General features: G+C 47.4%; 1 protein-coding gene across 5 annotated transcripts in view; it reads right to left on the bottom strand.

Annotated features, from left to right (window-relative positions):
* Positions 1-135: 135 nt before the first annotated feature.
* The window catches only part of ENOSF1 (enolase superfamily member 1), a 39,963-nt gene continuing 22,222 nt past the window's right edge, over positions 136-17,876 (bottom strand). For 3 of the 5 annotated variants that reach the window (XM_008968587.4, XM_008968589.5, XM_063597207.1), the window contains 11 exons: positions 17,351-17,423; positions 17,215-17,253; positions 16,696-16,778; positions 14,732-14,766; positions 12,066-12,153; positions 9,382-9,516; positions 4,825-4,866; positions 3,874-4,003; positions 3,476-3,575; positions 1,448-1,529; positions 136-545 (listed from right to left, as the gene is read on the bottom strand). In XM_008968587.4, the coding sequence (XP_008966835.2) occupies positions 444-545; positions 1,448-1,529; positions 3,476-3,575; positions 3,874-4,003; positions 4,825-4,866; positions 9,382-9,516; positions 12,066-12,153; positions 14,732-14,766; positions 16,696-16,778; positions 17,215-17,253; positions 17,351-17,423 (909 nt within the window). In that variant the 3' untranslated portion in view covers positions 136-443. Of the gene's footprint in view, positions 546-1,445; positions 1,530-3,475; positions 3,576-3,873; positions 4,004-4,824; positions 4,867-9,381; positions 9,517-12,065; positions 12,154-14,731; positions 14,767-16,695; positions 16,779-17,214; positions 17,254-17,350; positions 17,424-17,876 lie in introns of those variants that run through there. The other 2 variants (XM_008968588.4, XM_063597206.1) reach the window with 2 other exon arrangements.

The following is a 17,876-nucleotide window of genomic DNA, read 5'->3' as shown; positions in this document are numbered from 1 at the left end:
TTAATCAGTGAAATATTTTTCCCATCGTTGCATACCAGATACCCCCGGTGTTGGACGACTATTTTTATTCTGCTAATTTATGACAAGTGTTAAATAGAACAAGGAATTATTCCGACAAGTTATGCAACACGTTGCTTATTTTCAAAGTACAGTTTAATGTCTAGGTGCCAGCCCTTGATATAGCTATTTTTGTAAGAACATCCTCCTGGACTTTGGGTTAGTTAAATCTAAACTTATTTAAGGATTAAGTAGGATAATGTGCATTGATTTGCTAAAAGAATCAAGTAATAATTACTTAGCTGATTCCTGAGGGTGGTATGACTTTTAGCTGAACTAATCTTGATCGGTAGGATTTTTTTAATCCATTTTTGTAAAACTATTTCCAAGAAATTTTAAGCCTTTTCACTTCAGAAAGAAAAAAGTTGTTGGGGCCGAGCACTTAATTAATTTTCTTGAGCAGGAAGGAGTTTCTTCCAAACTTCACCATCTGGATACTGGTGTTTCTTTACAGATTCCTCCTTCATTTCTGTTGAGTAGCCGGGATCCTATCAAAGACCAAAAAAATGAGTCCTGTTAACAACCACCTGGAACAAAAACAGATTTTATGCATTTATGCTGCTCCAAGAAATGCTTTTACGTCTAAGCCAGGGGCAATTAATTAATTTTTTTTTTTTTTTTGACATGGAGTCACTGTCCGTTGCCCAGGCTGCAGTGCAGTGGCGCAATCTTGGCTCACTGAAACCTCCACCTCCCAGGTTCAAGTGATTCTCCTGCCTCAGCCTCCCATGTAGCTGGGATCACAGGCACCTGCCACCATGCCCGGCTAATTTTTTGTATTTTTTGTAGAGACAGGGTTTCACCATGTTGGCCAGGCTGGTCTCAAACACCTGACCTCAAATGATCCACCTGCCTCAGCCTCCCAAAGTGTTGGGATTACAGGCGTAAGCCACCATGCCCAGCCCTGAATTAATATTTTTAAAATAAGTTTGGAGATTGTTGGAAATAATAGGGCAGAGGAACACATTTTACTGGCTACTTGCCAGAGTTAGTTAACTCATCAAACTCTGATAATAGTTTGACCTCTGTTGGTGAAAATGAGCCATGATCTCTTGAATATGATTGGAATAAATGGCTCCAGCCACACAATTGTAGTCCAAACTTTTTAGGTCACTAACTTGCTAGATGGTGCCAGGTTTTTTTGCACAAGGAGTGCAAATGTTAAGATCTCCACTAGTGAGGAAAGGCTAGTGTTACAGAAGCCTTGTCAGAGGCAATTGAACCTCCAAGCCCTGAGGATTCTGATACAGACAAACTGAAGAACCGTTTGTTTCTGGATATTGCAAATAAACAGGAGTCAAAGCTTGGTGCTCCACAGTCTAGTTCACGAGACAGGCGTGGTAGTGGCTGGCAGCATCTCTTCTACAGGGGCCCCCAGGCCACAGCTTACCTTGGGAGGCATGTAGGAAGCCCGCTGGATCATCACAGGATACTTGAAATGCTCATGCAGGTGGTCAACATACTCACACACCCTAGGAGGAGGGAATCAGAATGGGGCAATGATGCCTGAAGTCAGATTATTCACGTGGTGCTAACTTAAAGCAGAAGGAGCGAGTACCACTCAAATGACAGTGTTGGCCAAGGCTTAGCTGTGTTACCATGCGTTTCTAGGCAAGTCCCTAAACCTCTGTGCCTCAGGTCCTTTTCTTCTAAAATATAGCAATGTGAGGTGGGGACTCTGATGACATGAACACATGAAGTCCCTCTAGAGGTTTTGTGATACCCTTTAAAAGGCATCAATTCAGACTCTGTAAATATCCAAAATTATTTGGGTTCCTCTGGTCAAAAGTTAGATGAATAGATTAAAATCACCACATTTTGTGATCTATTTTTCAAGAAGTGTTTGTATTTTTTCATATGGCTGCAGCAGCTGCCAGGGGCTTGGGGGTTTTTTTGGCAGGTAGGGTTGGGAGGGCCATTTTGTCACTGCCTCAGCTGGGCATCTAGGAAGCATTAGCACTGTGAGCCTTTCTTGGTGCACTTTGCACCTGGAAAACAATCCGAACAGGTCCATGGGACCACGACTGAGGGAGGTGGGACACACCCACCTCCATCCAAGAACCAAGACATCTAAGGAACCAAACCCAGATGCAGAACAATAAAATACATCCCATACTCCCCACCCAAAAAATAAAATCACCAAATGAGGTTCCTTTCAGCTATACAAATGATTTAGATGAAGAGCAGAGGATTTAGAATCAGGTCAATCTGTGTTCAGGTTCTGCGTCAGCCACTTTGTAGTTCTGAGGCTTGGGGCAAGTGACCAAGCTCTGCTGCCTGACTTCCATCGCCTGTTATTGAACAGCTGTGACAGGCAGGCTGATATGGTTTGGATTTGTTTTGGATTTGTGTCCCTGCCCAAATCTCATGTTGAACTGTAATCCCCAGTGTTGGCAGCAGGGCCTGCTGGGAGGTGATTGGATCATGGGAAGTGGTCCTTCATGAATGGTTTGGCACCCATTCCTTGGTGCTGTTCTCGAGATAGTTCTCACAAGATCTGTTGTTTAAAAGTGTGTAGCACCTTCCCCCGTCACTCTCTCTTCCTCCTGCTCTTGGCCATAAGAAGTGCTTGTTCCCCCTTCACCTTCCACCATGATTGTAAGTTTCCAGAAGCTGAGCAGAAGCCGCTATGCTTCCCGTGCAGCCTGCAGAACTGTAAGCCAATTAAACCTCTTTTCTTTATAAATTACCCAGTCTCAGGTATTTCTTTATAGCAGTGCAAGAATAGACTAATACAGTATAAAATAGTTCGGCTATATTAAAAGACAGCACCTGTCTACTCACTATCCCCCTGAAGAGAAAAACGGTTACCATTATTACTGAAGCCTCCTATGTACCCTCAAGGGTCCCATTTATCACTCACAGTCCTGAATTTGGTGTTTCCCTTTCCCAGTGAATGCTTTTGTGCCTTTGCTATATACTTGCAGTGATCCTTCTGTGAGACATTTAATTCCAGGAGACAAGAAAAGTGTAATAAGCAAAACCCTATGTGTGCAGATGACTGGAAGGAGATTGTCCTAATTTAAAAGCCCACCTGGGGGCGTTCTGAGAAATAAGATGAAATAAATGTGTGTCTAGACCATGGAAGACTCCAGTACTGGGAAGAAGAGATGGGACAGAAGTACAGAATACACGTGATGAAAACAGGAGCTGGTTAAGGGAGTAGTGTGGCTGCAAGCCTTACCTTCAATGTACTTAAAAAATAAAGTGAGTCAGCTACCAGACCCTATCTTAGGAGGCAAAATGACTGTTCATTGGTGGGTCTCTGTGAAAGCAAAACCAACTCCACCTGAGAGTTATAGGACATGCCAGCGGACAAGGTCTTAGTGTGTTCTGGTCATGAAGGCAGAATTTACAAGCTCTGGCCTGGATTGAGGGACCCTACTGAAACAGAAAGTATTAATGCCACATTACTGACCTGTTTTCAAGGCTTGCGGAAACTGATATGTAGTCAAATATAATCAGGTGCTGCACCAGTTCACAGAGGCCAACTCCGCCAGCATGGGGGCAAACAGGAACTAAAAGGAAATCGTTTCTATTTAATACCAAGAGTAGGGCAGGGAGAGGAAGGGGTGAAAGGGAACTTTCTGGTTTTTCTTATTGCCCACAGGTGATTAAATCATTTGTTAATATTTAGGAAGGAAATTCCAAAATGAAAATCATCAAAAATTCCCGGATTAAAGCTAAATGAGAGTTAGAAAAAAATCGAAATGGCAAAGTACAGACTCCCATGCATGTGAATTGCAAACCATCAAGGGAGGTGTCTGATTAGGGGGGAAATGAAGGTCTGGTCTGCAGCCGCTGCAGCACGCTTACTTTCAAACTTTTTGGCCATCAGCAATACTGAGAGGTTCTCATTGACACTGCCCAGTCTGCAACTGTCAATCTGGAGGAACTGCAGGGCCTTCGCCTGTAGGAGTTGCTTAAATATCACTCTATTGTGGCACTGGAAATAGAATTGAAAATAACACCAACAGAAGAGTCAGCCTTGGCCTTCAGGATCTCTAAACCTGGCAACGCAGCCACTCTATGCCAATAATTATTCATCAGTGGCCGTCAGGAAGCCCAGACTGTATTTCTTCTTCGTTCTCGCTGGGCATGAGGCAAGATTTTATAGCGTGGGCAGGGACCTTGTGCTCACTTCTTTACAAATCTGCTAATGCAACAGTGTGAGTCAGGTCAAAATCACACTGGCTCGCCATTTATGAGGGAATGACTGTCACAGCGACTGATAAGTGGGAGATGAAGCATCAGGATGAAATACGGTGACAGTGATGAGCAGGTGGCACAGACGACAACACAGAACCACGGCAGAGCAGTATTGCTCCTTTTGCCGGGAAAACAGAATCAGCTCCTCACGCTGCTCTGCTCGTGGGCTGACTGCAGCAGGTTTTGGCAGGCACTTGGGCTTCATTTATAAGCTCAAAAAGTAAACGCAGTCATGTTTATTCAATTTGAAAGCTGGCTTTCTTAAGACCATTTTCTGCCCTTGCAATAGCAACTTTAAATTGCTGCCTTTTCAATTTCAATTAGACACTTTGAAAAAGATGCCTGACCTTAGTCATATAAATTGGAGAAATAGCCACAAACTTTTTCTATATCTGACTCTAGACTCTGATAAAATGACCCAGTTTCTAAGATGATGAAAATTTCCCAACTCAAAGTACAGCAGGTGATGGAGCCTAACACACAACTGTGTCCTCGGTCACTGGTCAGCGTGTACTGACCCCAAGGGGACGTCATCCACCTGTTGGGGTCGTCACTCACCTGTTCTCCTGTGGCAATGCCAATTCCTAATGGGACCAGTGCCTATAAAATAGAAGGCAGCCTGGTGTTATTTTCCTAAGTTTTGAACTGCAACTCCTAATGTTTAAAAACATTTATAGCTGAAGGAGGAAACGGCCCTGCTGTTAAGCCATGTGAAGGCTCAAGACTGACAAAGGATGTCCAGGGGAACACATGCGTGCGGGAGGGCTCTGTGTATCTGCAGAGGAGAAGGTGAGCACTGCTGAGCTGCCGCCACCAGCCCCGTTCCTGACCAGGGCTCTGCAGATCTCCTTCTGCGGTGTCCCGGCCCATGCTCCAGCTGCGCTCCTCCCAACGTGGACAACACCTCCCTCTCCAGCCTGCGCAGTGGCATAAGGACAGGGCTATTCGGAGTGGCTCATTGTGGACTCACAGGGTCCAACCTTTGGACAACTCCTTCCTGTGGGTCATCACTCCGTCAATTCCCTTCTTCTTGCCTCCCTGAGAAACCTCCTTCTAGAACCCTCTCATATCTTTTTTTTTTTTTTTTGAGACCGAGTCTTGCTCTGTCACCCAAGCTGGAGTGCAGTGGCATGATCTTGGCTCACCGCAACCTCCACCCCCCAGGCTGAAGCGATTCTCGTGCCTCAGCCTCCCGAGTAGCTGGGATTAGAGGTGCACGCCACCATGCTGGCTAATTTTTGTATTTTTAATAGAGTCAGGGTTTTGCCATGTTGGCCAGGCTGGTCTCAAACTCCTGACCTCAGATGATCCTCCCGCCTCGGCCTCCCAAAGTGTTGGGATTACAGGTGTGAGCCACTGCACCTGGCCTCATGTCTTTGTTGATTCCAAAATCCTCTTCCTTAAGGCAGGAAAAATCCGTGAAAAAAAAAAAAAAAATCCTCTTCCTTCCAGCTCAGTGGGTGGCCTCAGACCTCAATCTGCAGGTTAGGCTGAGACCATTGCTCACCTGGTAGACTCCTCACCTGGTGAGGTACTGGACTCTGCACCTGAACACAGCCCTGCTGCTCTCTGTCCTCTCACTTGGCCCCTGAACACTACCTCACTCACCTGCCACCTGGACTCTGGGCGCTCCCATCCATCCTCTACTGTGACTGCGACTCCACAGCTACTCTGCACAGGCAGCCTTGGTTTCTCCCTGGTTTCCCTTCCCTTTGTTTAGGATAATAGTAATCACACTAATAGCTAACATTTTTGGAGCTCTGAGTACCTGTCAGGTGCTGTGCAAAACACTGACTTAAATGATTCCTGGTCTCAATCCAATGGGAGAGGAGCCAGAGTTATCCCCATTTTATAAAAAATGATAAAACTGTGTGCCGGGTTTGAACTGTTCCCGGATCACAAAGCTAGAAAGTGGTAGAGACTGGGTTGGAACTCCACTGATTCCAGAGCCAGAGGAGGCATCTGAATAATCAGACTAAGCCAACTTCTCAGCAGAAAAATCCCTTCACTCAGCAGCAAAGTATCCCTGATTCTGGTGCTGGCCCTGCATCTCACGGGATGTGTGGCCTTGGGCAAGCCCCGCCTGTGCCACCCAAAGCCTCGGCCTCCTCATCTGCAGAAGGTCTTAGTTTGAGCAGATGGTCTCTAAGGCACCTTTTCAAGCCAACATTTTATGCTTCTTAAAATTTCTAATTTAAGTACTCTTGGTTATTTATCTCCAAAGAGAAAAGAAAGGGAGAAACCGAGGAAGGGGGAGGAGGAAAGGCCATTTGACTTATTTGTTCTACCATTTTAAGCATATATGGCAGACTAGGGGCCAAATGTTTTTCCTCCTTTTCAATATTTCCTGAATCTGCTCTATTCAAGCTGCCCTCTCCCTTTATCTCTCTCAGATTCCTGGAAAAGCTTCCTCGCTCCCATCCCTGCCTGGGTTTCTCCCTGCCCATTCCTCACCTCCCACACACCCTCTGTCTCAATGGACTCTACATGTAGCCACCAGTCACATTATCTGTGCTTCAGCTGTCACTATGCTGTTGTTTTTTTTTTTTTTTTTTTTTGAGATGGAGTATTGCTCTGTCGCCCAGGCTGGAGTGCAATGGCGCAATCTTGGCTTACCGTAACCTCCACTTCCCAGGCTCAAGCCATTCTCCTGCCTCAGCCTCCTGAGTAGCTGGGATTACAGGCACACACCACTGCGCCCTGCTAATTTTTTTTTTTTTTTTTTTTTTTTTGAGATGGAGTCTCGCTCTGTCACCCAGGCTGGAGTGCAGTGGTGCGATCTTGGCTCACTGCAAGCTCCGCCTCCTGGGTTCACGCCATTCTCCTGCCTCAGCCTCTCCGAGTAGCTGGGACTATAGGTGGGCGGATCACGAGGTCAGAAGATCGAGACCAGCTAATTTTTGTATTTTTAGTAGAGACGGGGTTTCACCATGTTGGCCAGGCTGGTCTCAAACTCCTGACCTCAGGTGATCCACCCACCTCGGCCTCCCAAAGTGCTGGGGTTACAGGTGTGAGCCACCATGCCCGGCCACTATGCCGTTCTTTCATCGGAGAAGCTGCAGTGGCTCACTCTGACTGGCTGCATCCTCTGAGTGGACAGACCCCATAATCCAGCCCCACGTGGCAGCCTGTCCCTGGCATGTGCCCTGCGCTCCCTGGGGCATCTCCACTGCTCCCGCCTGGACCTGCAGGCTCTGCAGCTGCTCCTTCCTCAGATACTCCTAATGGGATGGCCTCCCTCATGTAAGCAAAACCTGGGAGGGTTAAAGCCCTGAGGAGCTTCCTGTGAGATGCTCAGGTAGGCAGAGATCAGGTTGGTGCTAGGCCAGCTGGCATTCAGCAGGGCACAGCCAACCTGAAAGAGCCCTAAGGAGGAAAAAGCAAGTGGGACCCAAGGTGAAAAGTCTTGTTTCCCAGGGGCTCCTCACCTGAGATTCCTATTGTGGAATGATTCCTCAGAAAATTTGGGCTCTGTTTAAATAATGAAGGCTGTGGTCGCTCCATGGCTCCTGCTCACCCTTCCCTCACCTGAGGCTTAGCTTTCCTTATGGAGTCAGCTCTGGCCATCCCCCTCGTCCCAGCCCACACCCAACGTTCTCCTCAATGAACTTTTCTACTGTGCTTGGCATTCAGTGCCCTGGCCCAGTATCCTCCAGTCTTTGTTTCACATATCTTGGCTGTTCTCTCCAGCGAGGCTGCAATGTGGAAGGGGAGGGCATTTCTGAAACCCAGGCTTTGGCAGAGCATCCCACATAATGTAGATCATGTGCTGATTTGCTGAGAGAAACAGAGAACTGGTCCCTGAGCCCCCGACTCCACACCTCCAGTACGACCCATGAATTTATGTGGGATGCATCAAGGTGTCCCTCCTAGAACTGGAACCAAGACTGCTCCATCAGAGTTAAAGGTGTAAGATCAACACAAAATGGGGAGTGTATAGCTGTGCAAAGTCGCCTCAGGAAAAAATGTTCCTAGGCAGGCAGGATGTGGCTATAAGCCACATGAATGTACAGTCGTGTCACTGAATGACAAGGTTACCCTCTGAGAAATGTGCCGTTGGGCTGTTTCATCATTGTGTGAACATCATAGAGTGTACTTCCATGACCCTAGATGGTAGAGACTACTACACACCCTAGGCTATATGGCATGGCCTATTGCTCCCAGGCTACAAACTTGTACAGCATGCTACTGTACTGAACGCTGCAGGCAATTGGAACACAATGGCCAGTATCTAAACATACTTAAACATAGGAAAGGTAATGCGTTGCACCACATTACAATCTCTACAACGTCACTAGGCAATGAGTTTTTCAGCTCCATTATAACCTTATGGGATTATATATACTGCGCCATTATATAGGCAGTCTTTCACTGACTGAAACATTGTTATGGGGCACATGACTGTGCCAAACCAGTTAGCGTGTAGGAGAAAAAAAATTATCAGATGAAAATACAAGGCTGGGCGCGGTGGCTCACTCCTGTAATCCCAGCACTTTGGGAGGCCAAGGCGGGCAGATGGTCTGAGGTCAGGAGTTCGAGACAGGCCTGGCCAATGTGGTGAAACCTCATCTCTACTAAAAATACCAAAAAAATTAAAAAAAAAAAAAAGTAGCCAGGCGTGGTGGCACACATCTGTAGTCCCAGCTACTCAGGAGGCTGAGGCAAAAGAATTGCTTGAACCCGGAGGCAGAGGTTGCAGTGAGCCGAGATCATGCCATTGCACTCCAGCCTGGGCAACAGAGTAAGACTCTATCTCAAAACAAAACAAAACAAAAAAACCCACCAAAAAACAAAAAAAAATGCTGTCACATTTCTATATTTACAAAGCATAGGAACCATGTCTATTAACCTTCAAATTGCTGGTAGCCCTTCAACTTTTAGCAGCTTACTTTATCTAAAACAAACAGAAATAAGGGCAAAGTATAAGCTGAAGTAGAAAAAGGAACGTCAGGTCTGTAACCCCTGTATTTGTCACACATTACAATTATTTCAGCTACTTCAACAGGAAATGCAAGAGGGAACAAGTGAAGAAATTTTAGGATCTGTCCCCAGCACTCTGGAAAACAAAAAAATAAGCTGCCACAGCAGCAGCAGCAGCAGCAGCCGTTTTCCTACCTTGGAAATGGTGGCGTGCCCCAGAATGTCATCAGGGGAGGTTGGCTCCTCAATCCACAATGGCTTGAACTTGGCCAGCTTGGACATCCACTCCACCGCCTCAGGCACATCCCAGCGCTGGTTGGCATCCATCATCTGCAAAAAGAGACTCTTCATAGGGAGGTCAGCCCTGAGCCAACCTCACAGCAGGGCTGTGGCTCCCAGGGAGGAAATGCTGTCACTCAGTGCCACCAACAGCTGAGTGAGACCCCCTAACGCCTCTGCTGAGGCCCAGCACACAGCCCTAACAAAAAGAGCCAGAGAGCAGCTGCTGAGACGGGGACTCTGGCCCCAGGTACAGTCTTTAGGAGGAGCTCTGAATTGCTTGAGGAGCCGCTGGATGTCCAGCAGTGCCCTGGGCTGGGCCATGAGAAATGCTCGCTGGCCCTGGGCTCTGGTCCAATCTCCATCTAGATGCCACCCAAATACATGTGTCTTGCAGTGTTGGTTCTGTTCGTAGAAACCATTTTGTCACATTCTGAATCATGCACAATCAACATTGTTTGTTCAATAGTCATTTATTGACTATTGCCCACTGTGTGTCTGGCACAATAATAAATAGCCTTAACTCCCATAATGGCACACCTACTCCACTAGGCACTTTATGGATTTTGTTCCATTTAATATTTATAATAACTGGCCAGGCATGGTGGCTCATGCCTGTAATCTCAACACTTTGGGAGGCTGAAGCCCGTGGATTTCTTTTCTGTTTCTTTCTTTTTTTTTTTTTTTTTGAGACGGAGTCTCGCTCTGTCACCAAGGCTGGAGTGCAGTGGCGCTATCTCGGCTCACTGAAACCTCTGCCTCCCAGGTTCACGCCATTCTCCTGCGTCAGCCTCCCGAGTAGCTGGGACTACAGGCGCCCACCACCACACCGGGCTATTTTTTTTGTATTTTTAGTAGAGACGGGGTTTCACCATGTTAGCCAGGATGGTCTCAATCTCCTGACCTTGTGATCTGCCCGCCTCGGCCTCCCAAAGTGCTGGGATTACAGCCATGAGCCACTGCGTCTGGCCGAGCCTGTGGATTTCTTGAGCCCAGGAGTTCAAGACCAGGCTGGGCAACATAGCAAAATCCTCTCTCTACAAAAAATACAAAAATTAGCTGGGTGTGGTGGCTCTCACTTGTAGTCCCAGCTACTCAGGGGGCTGAGGTGGGAGGATCCCCTGAGCCAGGGGAGGTCAAGGCTGCAGTGAGGTGTGATCATGCTGCTGTACTCTAGGCTGGGTGACTGAGTGAGACCCTATCTCAAAAAATAATAATAATAACCCCATGAGGCAGTTCATATTAACCCATTTTACAAATAAGAAAACTGTCATGCAGAGAAATTCAGTAACTTGCTTAAGAACAATAAATCTAGTGAATGGTGAGTTCAAGTCCAGTCCTCTCCCTCCTAGGCCCTGGCTCTCTGTGTACCACTATCCTTCTTGGAAGCCAGGTGATGGCTGTGCCCAGCTTAAGGGACAGCCCCTCATCCCTGATCTTATCGTGCTTGGAGAAATGGACATCTCTATAGAATGTGCTAAGTGACAAGAGCTCTCTCCCAGGACACTATGAAAACCAGAGGACAGTATGCTCAGAATGGATTTTTTTTTTAAGAGGCTGGATCTCACTCTGTTGCCCATGCTGGAGTGCAGTGGTATTATTGTAGCTCACTGCAGCCTCCAACTCCTGAGCTCAGTGATCCTCTTGACTCATCTTCCAAAGTAGGAGGGATTACAGACATGCACCACCACACCTGGTTAATTTTTTTTTCTTCTTTCTTTTAGAGAGAGAGTCTTGCTATGTAGCCCAGGCTGGTCCCAAACTGCTGGCCTCAAGTGATCCACCCGCTTCAGCCTCCCAAAGTGTTAGGATTATAGGCATGAGCCATATAATCCTAACACTTTTTTTTTCTTGTATTTTTCGGTACAGATGGGGTTTTTCCATGTTGCCAGGCTGATCTTGTACTCCTGAGCTCCGGCAATCCACTCGCCTAGGCATCCCAAAGTGCTAGGATTACAGGCATGAGCCACAGCGTCTGGCCAGCCCAGAATCAATTTTTATCATAAGTTATTTGGATAAAGATGACTTCATTAAAAAAAAAGCAGCATTAATTCATGTATAAATAGTGATCCTGGGTCAAGAACTCAAAATTTCTATTTTAACTTATGCAAAAAAGCCTCCGAAGCCTCATAAAAACATCTTACTGTGACTTTCTTTTATGAAAATATTTTACACGTAAGAACTGGTTTATAAAAATACAAATCAGAAATGACTGATCCTTACATTTATCTCAGCTGAAGTTTCAACATTTCTTCAGTAATGGCCCCCTGACACCCTCCTACCTGAGGAGCTAGGAGGGGAGATTAAATGATTGACACACCAGAGCACCAATGGGAAAACTGTTTGCTCAGGTACATCTGTGTTAGCAAGAAAGGATCCTTAACCCCAAACTTACTTAACTAGTTCTGCAGAATTAAAAAACGTAAAACTATTAGTCCCTTTGCTTATTTTTGTTTGAGCTCGCCTACTGCAAGATTATAGAAGTGTACTTCCTCTGACAATTAACTTTTTAAATTCCCAATGTTCTTTAATCTTGAAACGAGTTGTATTTAGCCCTGGACAAAGGCTACTGCTTCTTAGTGGTGTGAGAGGATATTTACCAAAGTCTTTTCCGGTCCAATCATGTCTCGGATGATTTGGCATCTTCGCATGTCATCCTGGAGATCAGCACCCACCTTTACTTTAAACCTAGAAAATGCATTTGGTTTGCTAGTTTAGACCTCTACCTGGACTTGGCAAGGGCATCTGGAGTTTCTGCAGAAGTGACCGTCTCTGTCAACAATTCACAGATATGTTTTTTAGTAACCTCTTGCTCTTTCCTCATCTTCAGATAAGTCACTTGAAATAAACCTGGGAACTTTATCTCTTCATTCAGTATCAGGGCAATGACTCTCAATTATCTGCTGACCTGGAGTTAAGGAGCTAGACAGGGAAGTCAGGTCTTTAATACAATTAACTCCGTTTTTGCTGGGCCATGAAAAGGAATTAAGAACAAAAAAGCCACAGTGAGAACTGAAGAGGAGAGCCGGGTTGAAAAGGGGTGCCGAGTGAGCCACACTGTGATAGACTGAAGGGAAAGGGTCTGGTTTACAAAGGAGAGCTTTGTCTTGAATTAACTCAGTGAGAGGAAGGCCACAGGGATGGTCTGTCCCCTGCAGTGCAGGGGCCTGAGGTTCCGGGAGGGAAAGTGATGAGATCAGGTAACTAGGGAATAGCAGAGTGCGGCTGGAGCCTCCGTGCAGAGGTCTCCTTCACACCACGTCCAGACACTTGTAGGGAGCTCCTTAATCTCTGTGGATGTCCAGCTGTTCTCTTGAGACATGGGCCTCTATGTCCACACCCTATGACTCTGCTGTCAGAAGAGTGTGTTGCTGGCCTCAGTGTGGGCACTGGCAGGTGGAGGAGGGGACACCACCACGGGGAGGCCAGCATCTGCCCCCTCGAACAGCACCCTACCCTCCTTGTGCGCCTCCTTGGCTGAGGTCCTCCTGCTGCTTTGCAAAGAGCCCCAGCTTGCAGAGTGCCGCACATTCTCAGGCACCTGCTGTTCTCTTCTGTACCAGCTGGAGGCTTCAACTACATGATCCGTGATGCTCCAGAGAGGGTGGCTGGCCTTAGGCTCTGGGTGCCAGGCTTCCTGTGCTGGGAAGAGACCCTTTAAATCTCCCCACAGCCTTCTCTGACTCACCAGATACATTGCTGCAGCCTCCCCCGGGTATGTAGAGGGAGGGCAAACAGCCAGCACTTACAGCAGCTGCTCTGAATCCTGCCCTGTGCTGGTCCTTCTGAGATATGGCAACTTTGAGGAGGACCAAAGCTCATATTATTTCTACTGAGAGAAAATGAAGTTCAGAGAGGTTGAGTAATTGACCCATGATCACACAGCAAGTACTTGCAGGGGATGAGGGGAAAAGGCAAGATGTGATTTCAGTTCTATCAGATGCCAACACCTCTTTCCGCGGCTTCATGCTGCCTCCTTCAAGTTCTCACTCCTCAAGCCTTTATTTAGCTGAGGCATTAACAAGAATTCAGTGCCTCTCCAACTTAAGAACGCATAGGAATCACTAGGGGATCTTGTTCCAATGCAGATTCCCAGGCAGTGGGTCTGGGGAGAGGCCCAGGCTGCATTTCTCACAAGCTCCCAGGTGATGCTGGAGCTCCTGCTCCACAGGACACACTGAGTAGCAGGAGGCTTAGAGACCAGAGTGGCTGCAAGTCAGATAGGAAGCCTGGTGACATGTCACAGGCAAAGAGTGCCACCGTGAGCTGTGCTGAGGGACACACAGTGACTGGGTCAAAAGAGATGATGGTCCCTCTGCATCCTGCCCTGTTTCAGGATGCAGGGTCATCAACCATCGAGGTTCATCCAGAGAAGGTCTTAGGATGGCCAGAGGTCTTTACCTGCACAGGCGAGAGTCAGAAGGGAGAAGTACAGATGAGCAGTGTGGAAAGGAGGTGGCCTGGAGGGAGAGGAGGCCACTCAAGTGGAAGAGGAACAGCCTGGCTCTTGGGAACTGGGACCTCTGACTGGAAATTACATGGAAGCAAAGGGTTGCTGATATTAAAGACCCACCTGGCTGGGTGCAGTGGCTCACGCCTATAATCCCAGCACTTTGGGAGGCTGAGGCAGGCGGATCACCTGAGGTCAGGAGTTCAGGACCAGCCTGATCAACATAGCGAAACCCTGTCTCTATTAAAAATACAAAAATTAGCCAGGTGTGGTGGCGGGTGTCTGTAATCCCAGCTACTAGGGAGGCTGAGGCAGGAGAATGGCTTGAATCCGGGAGGTGGAGGTTGCACTGAGCCGAGATTGCGCCACTGCACTCCAGTCTGGGTGACGAGAGTGAAACTTCATCTCAAAAAAAAAAAAAAGAGAAGAAAAGACCCACCTAATACTCAAAGCCCTCAAAGAATGGAAAGTGCCTCACCAAGTTAAGCTCACTGCCTCTGGAGATGTTCATGCAGAAACTGAATCAACGCTGTTACTGACGGTAAAGACTGGATTTCTACTCTAGGTTAGTGCCTGAAATAAACAATCTCCCAAGCCTCTTTCAACTCTGATGGCCTATAATTCTAATGAGGACTCACATCCTGCGTTTAGAGAAAGAGACTGGCCTAAGGGGAAACTTCTCTTATGCATCCCTATGAGCCAGGGTGATCCTAGCCCGTGGGTGCCTTTTACTCCTTGGCTCCCTGCCAGGAGAGACTTACTGCCTGAGTCTCTCCTGCCGCCAACTGGGAAAGTCAGGTCCATCATCACACTCACCTGGTCCAGCCATCCTTCAGCGCCTGGGCACAGAGCTGTGGGAAAGGAGCACAGGGTCACACACTGGAGAGAGCCCCTTGGTCTGACCAGGACGTCAGTCATTGCTGATCTGTTTCACAAGCATTACGGTTATAGCATAGACCAGAGTAACACCCATGTGTTGTTGAAATTAACAGCAGAAACAGCTTGGCTGACAGAGATCACTTTTTACTTGTAGGGTGACTTTCTTTCCTCATCTCTATGGGAACCATTTTTTTAATGGTCACAACCTTCCCGGAAAGGGAATATACCATTGATCTCTCTCTTTTTAAAGCTAGAATATTCTGTGGCATCCATAGAATGAGTGGATATAAGAGTAACATGCAGAAGCCAGCCTCTCTCTCCACACTCTAGAAGTGGGCACAGTGTAAGGAGAAACAGTAATAAATCCACCATGTGCCGACTGCATGCCATGTGCCAGCCATGGTGCCTTGAGCATGACACAACTTACAGCATGTATCTGAATCCTCAAAACCACCCCATGAAATAGGCATTACTTCTCAATCTCGCAGTGGGTCTGCCGCTGGTGCTGCCCAGGAATCATACCCTAGGCTGTCACCTTCCAGAGCCCAAGGTGACTCACTAAGTCACAGAGTCCTGCGGTCCACAAAATGAATGGCTTTGCATTTGCTTGTGTACTTTCAGAACGAGGGCTTGGATCCAAAATAATTTTTTTGTTGTTTTTTGAGACTCTTGTTCTGTCACCCAGGTTGGAGTGCAGTGGCGTGATCTCGGCTCATTGCAACCCCTGCCTCCTGGGTTCAAGTGATTCTCCTGCCTCAGCCTCCTGAGTGGCTGGGACTACAGATACACATTACCACGCCCAGATAATTTTTTGTATTTTTAGTAGAGACGGGGTTTCACCATGTTGGCCAGGCTGGTTTTGAACTTCCGACCTCAGGTGATCCACCCACCTCAGCCTCCCAAAATGCTAGGATTATAGGCGTGAGCCACTGCCCTCAGCCAAAATGATTTAGAGAGGTGAACAGGAAAGTATTAAATTTCTCCCAGAAAGGCTGGAATCGAAAGCCCATGTGACATAAGAAGGAATATATATTTGGTCTCTGCCCCCATTGCTGCCCCCCTATTTCCTAGCACACAGCCCCTAAAACCCTTGGCATCTCCTGAGCGATAGGAGTGTCTTTTGTACGTGAATGAGAGAGCCCTGCTGAGGTCCCCTACGTAGCTTCAGGACGGGGCTGGGGACCAGAAAGACCTGAAAGGCATGATTGTGGGGTTGGAAACTTTAGCCTATTCCCAGATAGCTGGGGAGGCGAGGGGGCTGAAGGCTGAATTGATGGCCAATGGCCAAATACTGAATCACATCTAAATACTGAAGCCTCCATAAAACCCCCAAGGAACAGGGTTCAGAGAGCTTCCAGGTTGGTGAACACGTGGAGGTACTGGGAGTGTGGCTCACCTGGAGGGGACATGGAAGCTCTGTACCCCCTCCTCACACCTTGCCCTATGTGTCTCTTCAGTTTGGCTGTTCTTAAGTTGCATCCTTTATAATAAATGAGTAAACATAAGTAGTGTTTCCCTGAATTCCGTGAGCCATTCCACCAAATGATTCAACTCAAAGCGGGGTTTGTGGGAACCTCTAATCGGAGGCAAAGCCAGTCAGAAGCACAGGTGACAACGTGGACTTGTGACTGGCATCTGCCATAGGGCAGTCCTGTAAGACTGAGCCCTTAACCTGTGGGGTCTGAGGCTAGTTCCAGGTATGTGCTGTCAGAATTGAGTAAAATAGCAGGACACCCAGTTGGTGTCCACAGAGAAGTGGAGAACCGGTTGGCGTGAGAAGGAAAACCATACACATCTGGTGTCAGAAGTGAGGTACTGAGAGTAGTGGTATGAGGACAGAAGGAAAAACAGGTTGGTTTCTCCCCATTCAGCTGTCTACAAAGCCAGGTTAAAATGCCCACCTGCTTCAACGTGTCATCTGAGTACCCCAGCCAGGCGCACGATGTCGTGTAAGCAGGGTATCCTTGTGCCAGCATTTGCTTCTCTGTGAAAACACAGCGCTGTCAACATTTTGCACTTTCCGGGGCCCTTCGGAATTGGAAGTGCCTGTAGCTAAGCTGTTTCCCCTGGAGAGTCCAGCTGTTCTCCTGATCCGGCCCTGCACACACACACCCAGCCACAAATTACTAGGATGTCAAACCCAGGTGATCAGGATACTCTCACGGACTGCCCTGCTCCCCCAGGGCCCTCCCTACAGTGTAATCCTAAAGCCAAACTTCCTTTCAGCAGTGGCTGAAGCAAACTCTGCAGTCAGAGGTCATACCCAGCAGGCTTCACCATGCAGACTTGAATGTTGATTTGAGGGCCTAGCTGCTCAGCACAGGGCATTTGGGAGGACAATGTGTACCCCAAAAGGACAGGGGCACTCAAAAGTGGACAATGTTAGCAAAAACAATGAAGAAAATTTTCTTACAACCCACCTCTTTCTTTTTTACCAACTTGACCTTTCTGCAGTATTTCTGGAAGAAATAAAAAGCATCACTCACTCTTTTAGGAAACAAAGCATGCCACTACTGTGTGTGCACATCGTGTATCCCAGAAAGCTTCCAAACTCACCTAGGGCATCCTCTTCAGTCAGGACATCAGTGATGTACCTGAAATCTATGCAGGATACCAGCGTCCTGGGATCCTGGCAATGTGACAGGAGGGGAAGAGGCCTGAATCAATTATAAGGTGGGTTATATTTTGTTTTTTAAAATTTATTATTCTTTTTTTAGAGACAAGGTCTCACTCTGTTGCCCAGGCTGGAGTGCAGTGATGCCATCATAGCTCACTGCAGCCTCAGTCTCCCCGGCTTATGTGATCCTCCTGCCTCAGCCTCCTGAGTAGCTGGGACTCCAGGTGTGTGCCACTATGCCCGGCTAATTTATTTTTATTTTTGTAGAGATGGGGTCTCACTATGTTGACCAGGTTGATCTTGAGCTCCTGGCTTCAAGCAATCCTCCCTCCTTGGCCTCCCAAAGTGCTGGGATGACAGGGGTGGGTTATGTTTCTAAGAAGTTGCTTATGGTGATACATGGGGCTCATTCTTTCCTGGCAGGGACCTTTAGGGCTTTGTTAAATTGTTTGACTCTGTCATTCC

This window comes from Pan paniscus, chromosome 17 (genome assembly GCF_029289425.2).
Source record: "Pan paniscus chromosome 17, NHGRI_mPanPan1-v2.0_pri, whole genome shotgun sequence".
In the NCBI taxonomy this organism is placed as follows: domain Eukaryota; kingdom Metazoa; phylum Chordata; class Mammalia; order Primates; family Hominidae; genus Pan; species Pan paniscus.
Note: the sequence above shows the minus strand (reverse complement) of the source record. Positions and strands in the feature narration are given on the sequence as shown.